Source organism: Mustela lutreola, chromosome 10, assembly GCF_030435805.1.
Source record: "Mustela lutreola isolate mMusLut2 chromosome 10, mMusLut2.pri, whole genome shotgun sequence".
Taxonomy (NCBI): domain Eukaryota; kingdom Metazoa; phylum Chordata; class Mammalia; order Carnivora; family Mustelidae; genus Mustela; species Mustela lutreola.
In genome coordinates this window covers 40,787,207-40,802,763 of record NC_081299.1, presented here as the reverse complement: position 1 = coordinate 40,802,763, position 15,557 = coordinate 40,787,207, and the positions used below count along the sequence as shown (strand labels likewise).

Below are 15,557 nucleotides of genomic sequence, written 5' to 3'. Positions count from 1 at the left end.
TCTGATTCTCCCAGTTAGTGAGTCCTACCTACTACAGAGTTTTCATACCTTTCTAATAGCACATTTAAGATTGTTTTATTATTGTTTTTTAAGATGTCTCTCATTAGAGTCTGAAATTTTGGGTGTGGGAACTGTATTTTCTTATTTTCTCAGCTCTGATATTCAAGAAATGTTTTTGACTGTTCTTCTTGGATAAGCCTTACTCAGTGTTTTTAAGGACTGCACGATCTAATGGTGGTGATATAGCAATCACAGATAACCATAGTACAAACTAGAATGCAGTTACTGCCACAAAGAAGAAAGAAATCACTTCTTGCTTTGGGAATTAGAGGTTTTCCCAGGCTTTGTGGATGAAGTGGAATTTAAAATGCACCCTGAAGGATAAGTGTGAAATGTGGAGTTAATGGAATCTACCTTTTCTTACTTCCTGATGACTTTATTAGAAATAGTTTCAGTGCAGAGGAATAATATTATTTGACATATATTCCAAAGCCTTAAACCAAGAGTTAATTTTCTCATTTTTATCTGAAATAATTAATCATTTGATTTATACAAAAGAACGTAAAAGAACGTATTGTGTATGTGTGTCGCGGGTGGCTAAGTATCAATTTGTTCACGGGTCTTCATGGATTTAAGTCATAAATTCAGGAACTGATATTTAGGATTAGATCTTTTTCATTGTCTGAATGTTACGAACCAAAAAAGGACATGAAATTTTGATGTATTTCTGTCCTATGTTGCATGGATTTTCTTTATTCATTTTAGCCACAGATCCCTTTGCTTCTGTTTTTGGAAGTGAATCATTTGAAGATGGATTCGCTGACTTCAGCACATTGTCAAAGGTAACCTGCAGTGATTAGTGGGAGGATGAAATATTCTATGTTTCCACCAGTGGAGCAACCCTTCCTCCCAATTATATAACCCTTTCACAGACTTCTCAATTTGATGTCATTGTTGATTTCAGATAGAAATGATAGAAAAGATGTAATTAAAGTAGATATATTTCTATACATAAAGACTATGGTGATGGTACAGGTCATTATAATTTTCTACTGTCAGGTCAGCTCACCAACTTCATATTAAGAGTCTTCTGCCTTTTTAAACATATTTCTTCCAGTTGAACTAATTTATCCTCTGTTGACTATCTGGGTCAGTAGATGTAAAATATGGGCATTCATGCCATCTTCTCTGCATTGATTACTTCATTTTATGTTCTGAGGCTGTTAGGGTTAGTGTTAAGATTATTAATACACATAGTCAAGCTCTATATGCCTGCTATCTAATTTCCAGTGTAGCTGTAGGATTGATATAGGCCAAAAGAGTAAAAGTAGAGTATATGTGAAATTATCTATGTCATCTGTTCTCAGCTGGATGTTATTTCCCCCTCCACCTTTACCCTCCGTTATTTGGCATTGTCTAAAGACATTTTTGGTTGTCACAACTGGGAAGGGGGGCTATTCATATCTAGTAGATAGAGACCGGGAATGCTGTTAAACATCCTACAGCACAGTATCCAGCTCCAACAACACAGAATTATGTCCAGCCCACAAAGTAACTAGTGCTGTAGAGAAACACTGGCCTAAGATCTAAAATCATGATTTCTGATTCACTATAGAAAAGTGTCATTATTAGAAAGGCAGAGTCTTCAGACCCACGTTAAGACTTGTTATTCCATGGGATTAATTTGCTTTTAAAAATTAACTTTTTTTCACGTTGTCTTCAATATTTTCAAGACTTCATTTTCTTTGTCATTAGTATTAAATCTTTCCTATATTTAAGTGAATTGAGAAGAGTGGAATCGGTATTTTTTTTTCTTTGAATATCATATGGATCAGATATTCATTTGAAGAAAAACATATAGTCCCTTTAAAATGGACCTTAGGTGGTTTTGTATTGCCTAAAGCTTGAAAAACTTTTAATCCAGAATTGACTTGTTTTGGTATGGTCTGTTGCTTTTAATAAGTAGTGATGTTATTATAATCACTACTCATATGGAACAGTTTTTAAAAAAATTTCTCCCTTTTGGCCCCAAATACAAAGGTTAACATGTCAGTGCTCTCAGAATTGAAATAAATAAAGCTGCATAATACTGAAGATCATTGTTTGAAATGTTACACAACCATACATACTTTGGTTGGTATAATTTATATAACTATGTATACACATTTTTTTTCAAACAAAGGTCAACAACGAAGATCCTTTTAGTTCAGCCACATCGAGCTCTGTCAACAATGTGGTCATTAAAAAAAATGTGCTTGAGGACACATCGGTCAGAAGTGAAGATGTACCCCCAGCACTGCCCCCAAAGATTGGAACTCCAACAAGACCCTGCCCACCACCACCTGGTATGAGAGTTGGTATCTATCCTAAATCAACTGAGATGCTTTTTCTCTTTCTGAAGAATACTGGTGTGAGCCTTACAGACTTAAATAAAGGGCTTTGAACAAAACAAGCCAACAAACATGGCAGAAGCCTGCAATGGTCATCTGTTCTGACAGTACAGAATAATAAACATGAGTCTAAAAGACTAGCATGTGTAACGTGAACCACTTTTCTGGCAAGAGCTCATTTCTTCTTAAATCATTTTGGAGAGGCAGTAAATGGAAAGAGGACAGTATCAGTGAAATGGCTTGCCTTCTGGAGACTCATTGATTACCATGTACACACAGTTTCCTTCACTTTGTTGCTTTAATTAAGTTAATTTCTGTAAGAAAAGATTAATTTGAAGTCCCATTCTTTTCCTGACTGAGGTGAAGTCTTCCTTAAATCCTTCAATGTGAAAATATGTGGCCTTTTTGGTATCCAGAATTCAGCAACATAGCAATTTAAAAGAAAGTATTTTTCTTGAAGGAAAATAATATTTTACTTCACTTAATAAGAGACTCCTTTATTTTATAAAAGTCTTTTTTTTTTTTTTTTTTTTGGTCTAGGAACAAATTTTTTTTTTCTTCCTAAAGATTATTTACTTATTTATTTGACAGAGAGAGAGAGAGATATCACAAGTAGGTAGAGAGAGAAGGGGAAGCAGGCTCCCAGCTGAGCAGAGAGCCCGATGCAGGGCTCGATCTCAGGACCCTGAGATCATGACCTGAGCTGAAGGCAGAGGCTTAACCCACTGAGCCACCCAGGTGCCTCTGGTCTAGGAACAAATTCTTAATGTTTTTAGTGTTTTGCTTTTAACAAAGGTATTAAAGTTCATGAGAAGTGGCTAACAAGGCAATTCCCTGAGTAGAGATAGTGCTGCTAGGCTGTTACATGAGAAGATACATCTGGTACATGGTTATTTTAATAATAATCTGTCATTCCTGGTTAATTGTTAGGCACAGTAGTTATGGACTTTTATGCTTGCCTTTCATAATAACCTCCCTGTGGTATTTCTTGGCCAGATAATTTTTCTCTTTTTTTACATAAAGTATACAATTGTTAATACTCAATTATCTTTTGAAAAATCAGGTAAACAAATTAAGTGACTTCTATCTTTTAAGGAAAAGTAGCCTATATCATATATTGCTGGAAGCTAAGGTTGTCAGAATATATTAAAAAAACAAATGAGCCAACAATCAATCCAACTAAAAATGGGCAGAAGATACGAATGGACTTTTCTCAAAAAACATATATGCTGAGTGAAATAAGTCAAACAGAGAAAGTTAATTATCACATGGTTTCACATACTTGTGGATCATAAGGAAAAACATGGAGGACACTGGGAGATGGAGTGGAGAAGTGAGTTGGGGGAGATCAGAGGGAGAGACAAACCATGAGAGACTGTGGACTCTGAGAAACAAACTGAGAGTTTTGGAAGGGAGGGGTGAGCCTGGCAGTAGGTACTATGGAGGGCACATATTGCATGGAGCACTGGGTATGTGCATAAACAATGAATGCTGGAACACTGAAAAGAAATAAAATAAATTGGAGGGAAAAAAGCATACAAATGAACAACAGACACATGAAAAGATACTCAATGTTACTTATCATCAGGGAAATGCAAATCAAAACTACAATGAAATCATACCTCACACCTGTCAGAATGGCTGAAATTAAAAACACAAGAAAAAACAAGTGTTGGTGAGGTTATAGGGAAAAAGGAACCCTCATACACTGGTGGTGAGAATGCAGACTCATTGGCCACACTGGTGTGGCCAGTCTGGAAAACGGTATGGAGTTTCCTCAGAAATTTAAAAATAAAACTATCCTAGGATCCAGCAATCTCACTACTGGGTTACCCAAAGAATACAAAAACATTAATTCAAAGAGGTACATGTACCCGATGTTTATAGCAGCATTATTTACAATAGCCAAATTGTGAAAGCAACCCAGGTAAGTGTCCATCAGTTGATGAATGGGGAAAGATGAATGGGGTGTGTGGCAATGGGGGTGTGTGTGCACAGAATGGAATATTACTCAGCCTTAAAAAAGAGTGAGATCTTGCCATTTACAATAACATGGTTGGATCTAGAGAGTATAGGCTAAGTGAAATAAGTCAGAGAAAGATGAATACTATATGATTCCACTCATGTGGAAATTAAGAAACAAAACAAATGGATAAAGAAAGAAAGAGACAAACCAAACCAAAAAACAGACCTTTATCTATAAAAAATAAACTGGTGGCTACCAGAAGGGAAGTGAGTGGGGGATGGGTGAAACAGATGAACGGTATTAAGAGTTACACTTACGTGTTGAGCACTGAGTAATGTACAGAATTGTTGAATCACTATATCATACATCTGGAACTAATATAACATATATGTTAATTATACTGGCATTAAATTCTTAAAAAAATGAGTCAGTTTGCTCATTTAAGTTCTATACCTGTGTATGACAATAGCAGAAGTTATTTTATAATCCTAAGTAAAATGCATTGACTAAATCTAAGGATCTTCATCAAAGTGAGTATATATAACTATAGAAGTATTAAGGAAAAAAAGATGATTTGTCGGAGAAAGCACTGGACTGGGAGCTTAAAGATGTGGGTGCTAATTCTGGATGTTCTCAGACTAGCTCTGTGATCTTGAGTGTGTAATTTAATATGTCTGGGCCTCGGCTATCTGGTGGCAGTAACTCTTAATTTTGCCTACCTTCCCAGGAATGTTGGAAAAATCCAATGAGATACGAGATATAAACATTTTTTTTAAAGATTTTATTTATTTATTTGACAGAGAGCACAAGTAGGCAGAGCAGTAGACAGAGGGGGAGGGAGACGCAGGCTCCCTGCTGAGCAGGGAACTTGATGTGGGGCTCAATCCCAGGACCTGGGATCATGACCTGAGTCAAAGGCAGCTGCTTAACCTACTGAGCCACCCAGGTGGCCTGAGATTTGAACATCTTTTATAAGCTGCTACGCTCACAGAAAGACTGTTAATGATTGCTATTACCAGTTTAACACATTTTAGGAAAAATGTGTATTTGAAAATTTATATTAACACCTATATTAATCATTTCCTCTTGAGAAGTACTAAGTTTAAGACTTTAAATTTGGAGAATTTGTTTAAAAATGGTGATGAGTTCAGCAACGATACACTGTTGTTTGGTCAAAGATGAGTTTATCCACAACCACAAAGATTTAGGCCCCAGACTTCAAAACATTCTCTTTATTCTTGAATTTGAAATATTGTAGATGGCAAAAAGTAGGTGAGGCTTTCCAAGGTAATTCTTAATTGTGTTCCCAGGTATTATATACAGATCTAGAGAAAAAAAATCAGAAGAATATGGTCATTTTTCAAAGGTCATTTGCCCTTACTGCCACTAGTGGACAGCTGTATCAGGCTGAGGTTACAACAGCAGAGGCCATTTTTGTCATCCTCATCCTGTTTGATCCTGTCCTTTCTCTCTCTTTGGGAACACACTGCTTTGGGGACGATAAGGTGTACAGTCTGGGCAAAAAGATGATTCCTGGCCCATTCCCTTCCCCTTTTCCCCCATTTAGGTACATAGAGCTGGAATGTATTTGAAAGGTTGTGTGTGAAAAATTTGAGGACAGACTATGGGTGTGTAGTCATTTAAGACCATACTAAGAGTGTATATTTTAGGCACTTCCCTCCATTCCTCCACCCCCCAGTTCTTTAATGCTCTCTGTGATCATCATCTTGTATGTTTGTTTGCCGTATTTGCTGGTTGAGTTAATTGTAATGATTTTGATCCAGGGAAAAGACCCATCAACAAATTGGATTCTTCTGATCCTTTTAAACTGAATGATCCATTTCAGCCTTTCCCAGACAATGATAGCCCCAGAGAAAAAGATCCTGATATGTTTTGTGATTCATTCACTTCTACTACTACTACCACTACCACTACCAATAAAGAGGCTGACCCAAGCAATTTTGCTAACTTCAGTGCTGTAAGTACTGTGAATGGGCTGTTTGGGGGAAATCTCTTTCCATTTACAGTTTAAAGAGTTTTCAGTGATTACTTTGGAGTCTGCCACATTTGCATCATTTCAGCTAAATTTACCAACTTACTCAAAATAATCTGAATTCCTCCCCCAAACAAAATTCCTGTTTGATTCGCTTTTGATGGTCCTAACATTGTTCCATTGCACAAATAATTTTAGTAGTATTAGTCCTTGTGGTATATACCAGTTGTTTTTGCAAACCCTTCTCTTAGTCTTGGTAAACAGTATAAATAAAATTTGCAAATTGTTTTGGATGATGGTCCATTAGAGGGTCATTTGCTGTCTGCGCACTGGAGGAATAATGGCAATAATGAGCTTGTGTATTTGTAATTGTGTATGTGTGTCTGTGTATAGTTTTGATGGCTTCTGGAGACCTGTCAGCAACTATTACATGGGGAGATAAAGCCAGGGATTCTTTGACTAGAAAGTGAAACTCTGGTTTTCATATAGTAGCGTTTTAAAAATGTAAATGTTGATTTCATGAAGTAAATACAGTTGTCAAGAGCTAAACAGTCTTTAATTATTTGGACAGTTCTAAATCACTAGCCTTCCATATTTACTCTGCATTCTCCCAGAGCTGACTAAAATAGGCACACCGGTAAAAACAATGGAAAGATGCTGTGATGACACATAGATAGGGCCAAAAGAGCACAGAAATGGGGCAACCAGCTATGGATGTGGCACTCTGGAGCGACATAATGCAACGATATATATTCTATCATTATTTAGATAAAAAATGAAGTTATTAATTTATTGCTTTAATTTTTTTTCTAGCATTTGATTCTGTACTCAAATAAGTTCCATTCTTATGAATATGACAAAGCAGAATAGGAATCAGTATTTTGAATGTGGGAAAATGGAGTGTCAGAATTATACTGACTTAACTTTTGTTAGCTAGAGTTTGAGTTATTTCAAGCGAGAATCCAAAATTGCTTCCTTTGGGTGATTATAATCCTCTTAATATAAAATAACCTTCTGGCTATGGCACTTAATATCTTAAATATGATTTTAGCAAGTCAAAATCTCATTGGCATAAGTCTTGAACTATAGCAGAGGCATTTTGCTTATTTCATACTTCAGAATTTCAGCATGGTATAACATAAAGCAACTCATAATAAAAATGCCTGCCTGCTTGCCTTCTTTATGAAAGTTTTATTAAGTATTGTAAGTTTTAAAGTCCCTCTAATTCACTAGGGGAAAAACTACCATTTTCAAAAAGCTTGACAGTTTTTAAAATTTCATCCCATTGTGGTATTTCTTGGTATGACAGGATTTCAAACCAAGTAAAAATTTTTTATTTAGTATCTCTCAACGTTGCTGTTTTATGTAGACAAAAATATTTCCCTGACCTAATGTTAAGGTTTAAGTTTTTATTAGCATTAAGTGTATGGTTTTATTTAGATCAAGTCAAAAACTTCTCAGTGCCTGCAGAAACCTTTACAATGCATTAAAAAAATAATTTGATCCACATCTTGTTTATTATACCCAGTACTACTTGTTTTATGTTTAGCAAAATCAGCGTATTCTTTGCTACATAATTTTTCTGTACCTGAGAGCAAGGATAAGGTAGGAAATCACCGGTGGGATTAAGTTGAAATGATTGATCATGTGAGGATGCTCCTGAAGTTGAAGTAATAGATGTTTTGCATTAGATTAAAAGGCTAGCCCTCCCATTTGTAAATATCCTAATTCACCTTAAGTATTTCTGCTTTTTAAAAGTGGTTTAATGTTTAGTTTTATAAACGTTCTATCGGTAGACTGCAATAATTTTTCAAATTAGACCACATTTAATAACTGATGAAACTGTGGTTTCAGGGAAAAAAAAGAAATTAACAAGTAATGAGTAAGGCTATTCCCAAAGTCCTATAGGTGGAACAAGTAGTGAATGTTCTTCGTAATGACTGTTTTCCTTCTTTTCTTTTTGTTTTACTCATTAACTTACTTATTTGTTCATCCGTCTTTTAAATAACAGTATCCCTCTGAAGAAGATATGATTGAATGGGCCAAGAGGGAAAGTGAGAGAGAGGAAGAGCAGAGGCTTGCCCGACTAAATCAGCAAGAGCAGGAAGACTTAGAACTGGCTATTGCACTCAGCAAGTCGGAGATATCAGAAGCATGAAGAATTCTCCTGTCCTTTGTCAACCATACAATATTCTTCCTAAATACTGAAGCTCTTTACAGTGTCTTATCAAAACTACCTATGAGCATGGGAATACAAAAGGTTTGAGATTCCTGTAAATGTGACAAAAGTTTGTTTTTGTTTTTTTTGTTTGTTTCTTACTCCATTTCAGATTTGTCTTCCTGCCCTCCCCCCAACCCTGGCCCCTATAAAAGCAGTAATCCAGTCAGACAACTTCACCTAGGCTCCTGTTCTGATGTGCATTTACTGTGAGCTTTTGCCTGCCTATGCTACTTTTACTTGTAAAGCTAGAGAACCCAAGCTTCTGCCTTCTGGAATATAGAGAAATAGTTCATCCCTGTGCTACCTGTGTTCTGTAGTTAATCTGATGATAGCCGGTGGGTTTCTTAAAGTTTGCAGTATTCTTTGATTCGAATGGTCAAGGGAGGGGAAGGGAAAGAACATCCTATTTCTTTTATGATAGTGCAAATTGGCTAGTTTAAAGCCTATGTTTGTATTTCCTTATAGTTAAAATACTGTTCAGTTTTTTTATAGATAAGAAAAAATGCTTTGCATAAATTGACTCCATTGTTGAAGGGATGCTTTAAGTTTGATCCATTATAGTTTCAGAATCAATCTTTTCCTAAATAAAAATGTTAAAGCCTCATGTGTGAAATATATTTTTTAAAAAATTTCTGTGGATTTAAAGAATTTTAGATGAACAGCTGTCCATAATTTTGAGTGCTAGACAGTGGAGAATATGTATCACTTAAGATATACCTAGCAGTGTAAGGTAAGCAAAAATCTAACATGGCAGCCATTCTGCCATTGCTATGGCACTGTCCCCTTTAGTTCATGGTAGGTTTATTTTTGTACTTTGCAGAAGAAATTTTAGCATGTGAGAACTGGAAGGTACTTTAAACTTTTGTATATATATATTTTTGTTTTCTTTAATGAAGGCTCACTTACTTGAAATGTAAAAACTTTCACTGAACACAAATGGGAAAAGTGACATGTATTAAATCATATTAATTGCTTTTTGTTCATCTTTGTGGTTAAAATAGTTTATTCTCTTCCTGGTTTTTGCCTAGAAAATTGGTGGGCTAGCAAGAAAATCTTGTTGTTGTTGTTGTTGTTTAATTGAGAGAGAAGAGACCTATCAAATTGTCAAAGTTCTTCATGTGTTAAAAGCCTGTCTCCTGTGAAACTGAGCTAGCAGGCAAGCTGAATTTGAAATAGACTGTGATGTAGGCTATAAACTGTGGAATAACCTTAGTTTTCTTTTAACATCAGTTACTGACTTAGGTAATGTATTAAATACCAAGATAAAGAAAAATGCACCTACAAACTAATTAAAAGTCTTTGTGGTCACCAGGTCAAGATGGTATTGATCTGCATTAATCAGAGTAACTTACTGCCTAGCCTGTGAATAAATTCCAAAATAGCCAATTCATTTAATCTTGAAATGGTGCTTTTTTTCTCTCTCCACACACAGTTGGACTGCTGCAGTTTAAAGCAAACTTAACATCATGTTCTTGCACAGCTAACTTTTTTCTACTTTTATAAATTGAAACATTTCAGCATAAAAGTCATACATATGAAGCAAGGGCTGAATCATAATCATAAGGCTTTAATTTTGATAAACTAATCCAATGGCCTACAGATAGACTGCTAAAAGTTGATTGAGAAAGTAGTGTTGGGAGCTGTGATAGGTAGTCATTTTGGGTTTTTTTTTTTCCCTTCCCCTTACACTTCAGGATAAAGGTAAGTTGACTTGAATAGACTTCTTTTGCACTGGGAAAATGAACAGATGTTTGAAATGCTTTTAAAAATTGTTTTTTAATTAAAAAACCACTCTGGAAAATATTAAATATCTGTAACTTATAAACACCCACCTTCATTGTAATAAGTATACCCTAATCTTAATGTATGTTTAACTGGATTACACAGGTTCTTATCTTTTGTTAAAATATGTATACTCAGTGGACCAATATAATATTAAAGTATGTATATATTATATAAATCTCTCCATGCTCACTTGTGTAGGATGAGTGTTTTAGAGTCCTTTGTGATTACATTTTACTTTGTTGACTCTGGCTGCAGAGCCTATGCTTTCAAAGGACAGACAAGTATTCCTGAGAGCTCAGTGGCACTACTCACAAAGTTTTAATCACCTTCTACATACTTGTTCAAGTTTTGTTGGGCTCTCTTTATAGAATTTTCTGTTTCAAACTTCTAAATTATAGCCTGTAATTATGAGAACAATAAACTTTAAGTAATAATAAAGCATACTATCCATACATTCTATTTGAAATGGAGTTTTGCAGTTCTCTGTTGTGTCCATGCTGTGTCCAGGAAGAGGTAGGTACACTGTCAGCACAGATTAATATGCGTAAACACCTTGAGGCAGTGCCTGGTGTAGAATACTCATAAATGTTAACTATTATTTTTAGTTACCATGTCCTGTTTCTGTGAAAGAAAGATGGAAAATGTATATGCATAGAAACAGTGCCTGAAACAGATGGTTTGTGTATATTTGTTGAGTGGGGATTTATGACATGGATCCTGGGAGGGCACCCTAGTATAAAAAATTCTTTACAGTCCTGGGATAGAATCCTTAGTCCACGATTTTTGAGAAAGATGACTTTGAGAAACTCATTTAACCTCCCTTAGCCTCATTTTTGTCATCTAGTGAATATAATAATACTTAACTCATAGGATCATTCTGAAGGATTTGACTTTGGCAGCTTTTTAATACTACATATTTTAATTAAGCAAAGTCTGCCATGTTACTATTAGTAGTGAAAATAGCCATTGGTTTCCTTGTGGCAGCCACACAAGAGCAGAGTATGGCAGGATAGGCATTTAGAAAGTTTCTTTCCTTCTGTGACCAAGTTGTTTTTTGGGTTTTTTTTTGTTGTTTTTTAAGGATTTTATTTATTTATTTGACACAGAGAGAGAGATCACAAGTAGGCAGAGAGACAGGCAGAGAGAGGAGGAAGCAGGCTCCCTGTTGTGCAGAGAGCCTGATGTGGGGCTGAATCCTAGGACCCTGAGATCACAACCTGAGCTGAAGGCAGAGGCTTAACCCACTGAGCCACCCAGGTGCCCTATCTTTCCTTCTGTGACCAAGTTTTAATTGAAAGAAGTGTGCCTTAAACTGTAACCAAAAGAGGAGACATCATGCTTCCAGAAAAATCTTAAGGAAAACTATTGCAAGCAACAGTAGTAGCATTGGATCAGGCAGTAGTAGCATTAAAGCCCGCTGGATCAGGCTTTAAAGGAAAGGTAGAGAGATTTAACCAGTGAAAGTTGGGGATAAAGTTCTCCCAGAATGTGGAGAGTTAATGTGAAATTTGGGGATAAAGTTCTCCCAGAATGTGGAGGCACCAGAGCAATTCTAGGTGACAGGGAATTACCTCTTAATTAGAGATGATGGCATTGGAAAGTATGTAGACTGAAATAAGTCATTATTGAAATGATTTTCATGTGAAGGAAGCTGCCCCTTCCACTGAGGTTCTGAAATCTTTCACCTTGTAAATAATTTCCATTTCTCTTTTATAATAAACTAATTCTATTTACCAAAAAAAGAGAAAAAAGCTAATGGTTATTGGATACATGTTGTGTGTGAAGCACTAAACTAAGTACTTCATGTTGTTTTTCTGTTTAATCTTTACAAGAGTACTGAGTGGCTCTATTTTGAAATGGGTAAACTGAGGCTCAAAAAAAGTAAAATAATGTGCTTCAGATCATGGCTAATAAGTAGATGCACCAGGAATTGAACTCTCTTCTCTCTGATTCTAAAACATGATACTCTTTTCAGTTTACCATGCATTGTCTCATTTTGTGTGGAAAAAGTTTGCTCCTAGGAAATGCTAGGAATAGGATATGGTAAATAATAACAACAAATAACATGTTAAGAACCAGGCAGGATCCTTACTTCTTTACATACATTAGTTCATTTAATCCTCACAACAGCAGTAACTCGTGTGTGTGTGTGTGTGTGTGTGTGTGTGTAATAACGATAATCATCATTGTCTCCATTTTACAGAAGAGGTACCCTAAGCCATAATTACGCAAGTAGTAAGTGACAGAGCCTGCCATTTTTTAATTTAGGGAGTGGACTCCAGAGTTTTAACCACTACTTGCTATTTCTGTTAAACGTGTAAAGCCATAGGAGAAATATAAATAGAATAATCCATGTGATCTCTGCTCTTGATTAATGAAATAGGCCTACTGTGTAGCACATGGCATCTTACAAAACATTTTCTAATTCATTCTCCTATGTAATCCTTAAAAGAATTTCAGTCGTTTCTAACACATAAAGGCATTCAACCATTGTTATTAGTATTACCATAAGTGATAAGGACATGGGGAGATGGCCAATATCACATTTATTAAAGAAATACAAATTTTTAGATCACAAAGGTCGCAAAAATGAAAAATAATCTATCAGTGCTAGCAAAGCTCTGGAAAATACATAAAAAAGCAGGCAAAGAGTAGTTTTTGAAGCGGTTGCTGCACAGATGAAGGGACAGGGCCTTCTGGGCAGAGGCCATGGCTATGTATAAAAGACAAAGGGGTAGGACACAGTATAGTGTACTAGCCAACAGCAAGTACTGAAGTAATTCACTGTGACTGGAGTTTAGGTCTGCGGGCAAAAGAGTGAAGTATTTGTGTTATAAGAAAGATCTTAATGGTGATACGGAGAATTGCTTTAGGGGAAACCAGGCAAGGAAGAAGAGCAGGTGAAGGGTACTAGAGTCATTCAGGTGAGATGGTAAGGAGCTAAAAATGTGGCTGTGGCTGAGGCCTGAGAGATGGGGACCAATTTAGAAGAATTAGCAGGTCTTCAAGTCTAATCTGATTAGGAGTAGATGTTCAGCGGAAAGGCATGGTTCACAAACTTCAGAGAGCATCAGGATCACCTGGAGGGCTTGTTAAAATACAGATTGTGACCCCATCCCCAGAGTTTCTCATTTCAGTAGGTCTAGAGTGGGACCCAAGAATTTGAAATTCTAACAAGTTTCCAGATGATGCTAAAGTTCCAGGGGAACCTAACTGGAGAACCACTGGAGTGGAGGCTAACTTCCAAGTCTCCGTTTTGCAAGTTTTATTAAATCTATTCCCTTAATTTGCCATGCTGTTGCACTTTGTCATTCTATGCTTGACCTCTGGATTCTGTCTCACAATGTAAAGCACTTTCAGTCTTTATTGTGGATAGTTTTTAAAAAATAATTGGAAGCTAATGACACTGTGCCAGTAATATGTGAAATACTTACATAAAATGATTCATTTTATTCTCCCTAACAGCCTTTTTTTTTTTTTTTTTAAAGATTATATTTATTTGACAGAACACAAGTAGGCAGAAAAGCAGGGAAGGGGAGAAACAGGCTCCCCGTGGAGCAGGGAACCCAACGCGGGGTTCAATCTTAGGACCCTGGGATCATGACCTGAGCTGAAAGCAGCCATTTAACTGACTGAGCCACCCAGGTACCCTCATAACAATCCTTTAAGTTAGGTGCTGTTATTTCCCATTTTGTTGTTATTTCCAGTTTAAAGATGAGAAGCGAAAAGGTTAAATAACTTGCCAAGATCCAGAACTAAAAAGTACCAAAGGTAGGATTCAGTACTCAGGAATTGGACTCCAGAATCCATGCTCAGTCATTCTTCTGTACTGAAAAAACTTACTTTAAGATACTTGATGTATAGATCTATAGGGTGCCTCGCCATAAGTCTGAGTGTTGGAAATGTATAGTGAGAAAATTATTGTCATTCCATTCACCTTTTGCTAAGGAGTATTGTGTTCTAGGTACTGTGCCAGGCAGGCTAGGAATGGAGAAGGTTCTTATGAAGGCCTTACCATCAGTGGTCATACAGTAGGAGGGATATACATCTATTCTCAACTCTCAACTAATTCCACACATTGCATACTGAGGATTAAGATAGGAATGCTGGGATACCCAGAGGAAGGAGAGAATATTTCTAGCCCAGAGGATTGGGGAAGGCTTTCCAGAAGAGGTGCCCCCAGAACACAGTATGCTACTTCTAGCATTAGTAAAAAACATAGATGGTGACTTAAAAAAAATTTTTTTTAAAGATTTTATTTGACAGAGTGAGACAAGGAACACAGCAGGGGGAGTGGGGGAGAGAGAAGCAGGCTTCCCTCAGCAGGGAGCCTGATGCAGAACTCCATCCCAGGACCTTGGGATCATGACCTGAGCTGAAGGCAGATGCTTAACGACTGAGTCACTCAGGCACCCCGGTGACTCAAAATTTTTTTTTAAAAAACATAGCTCTTACAAGGTCACAGCGTTTAATGTCAGGGCTCTGTTCACTGGGAAAGGCTGGCAAAAATCTCCCAGGAGGCCTCATGTGAGCAGCATTTATTACTTGGTGAATTCAGCTTGGCCTAGGTCTGCCCTTCAAGTTTAGAAACCTGATTTTGATCAGTAAAACAGAGAGAGGGCTTCCATTACTATGGACAGATGTAGAGACCAGAACATCAGTATCCAGCAAAAGTTGCCACAGGACTTAGAGCACCTACAATTGCTTGAACAAGTCTCCTCCCTTGCCAGTGGTGTCTGGATGCTTCCTGCCTCTGATGCTCCTCTCCCTTTGCAGCCAGGGCTGCCTGGCCCTCTGATGACACGTTTTCAGATATGTTTAATCTGGTTGCAGTCTGGTTTGGCTGGTTGGGTAGCTGTAGCTAGTGTGTCTCTGGGGTGATTTTGCATATCTTTGGTTTCATCCATTGTGAACTCCCGAGGCTGACTTGCCCAGTTTGAGTTCTTAGTGAAGTATCTCAGCCCCCACCTCCCCCCCCACTTTGATTCCACCCTTTCGTTGGTCATACTATTGAGTGTATATATGCCAAGCCTACTCCCTGACTTGCCCTAACAATTCTGCCTTTTAAATCTCTCAAATCTATCCTCTCCATCTCCAATGCCACTGCCTCAGTTCAGGTCTTTATCATCTGTCTTATAGACTTTCCCAAAGCCTCCTAATCTCCTTGTCACCAGTCTCTGTTTTTTTCTCTGCTTCCAAACC

General features: G+C 36.9%; 1 protein-coding gene across 4 annotated transcripts in view; it reads left to right on the top strand.

Moving 5' to 3' along the window:
* EPS15 (epidermal growth factor receptor pathway substrate 15) overlaps nucleotides 1-9,960 on the top strand; it is a 144,486-nt gene extending 134,526 nt beyond the window's left edge. For 2 of the 4 annotated variants that reach the window (XM_059138092.1, XM_059138091.1), the window contains 4 exons: nucleotides 766-842; nucleotides 2,183-2,345; nucleotides 6,141-6,334; nucleotides 8,361-9,960. In XM_059138092.1, the coding sequence (XP_058994075.1) occupies nucleotides 766-842; nucleotides 2,183-2,345; nucleotides 6,141-6,334; nucleotides 8,361-8,507 (581 nt within the window). In that variant the 3' untranslated portion in view covers nucleotides 8,508-9,960. The remainder of the gene's footprint in view (nucleotides 1-765; nucleotides 843-2,182; nucleotides 2,346-6,140; nucleotides 6,335-8,360) is intronic. The other 2 variants (XM_059138094.1, XM_059138093.1) reach the window with 2 other exon arrangements.
* The last annotated feature ends 5,597 nt before the right edge of the window (nucleotides 9,961-15,557 follow it).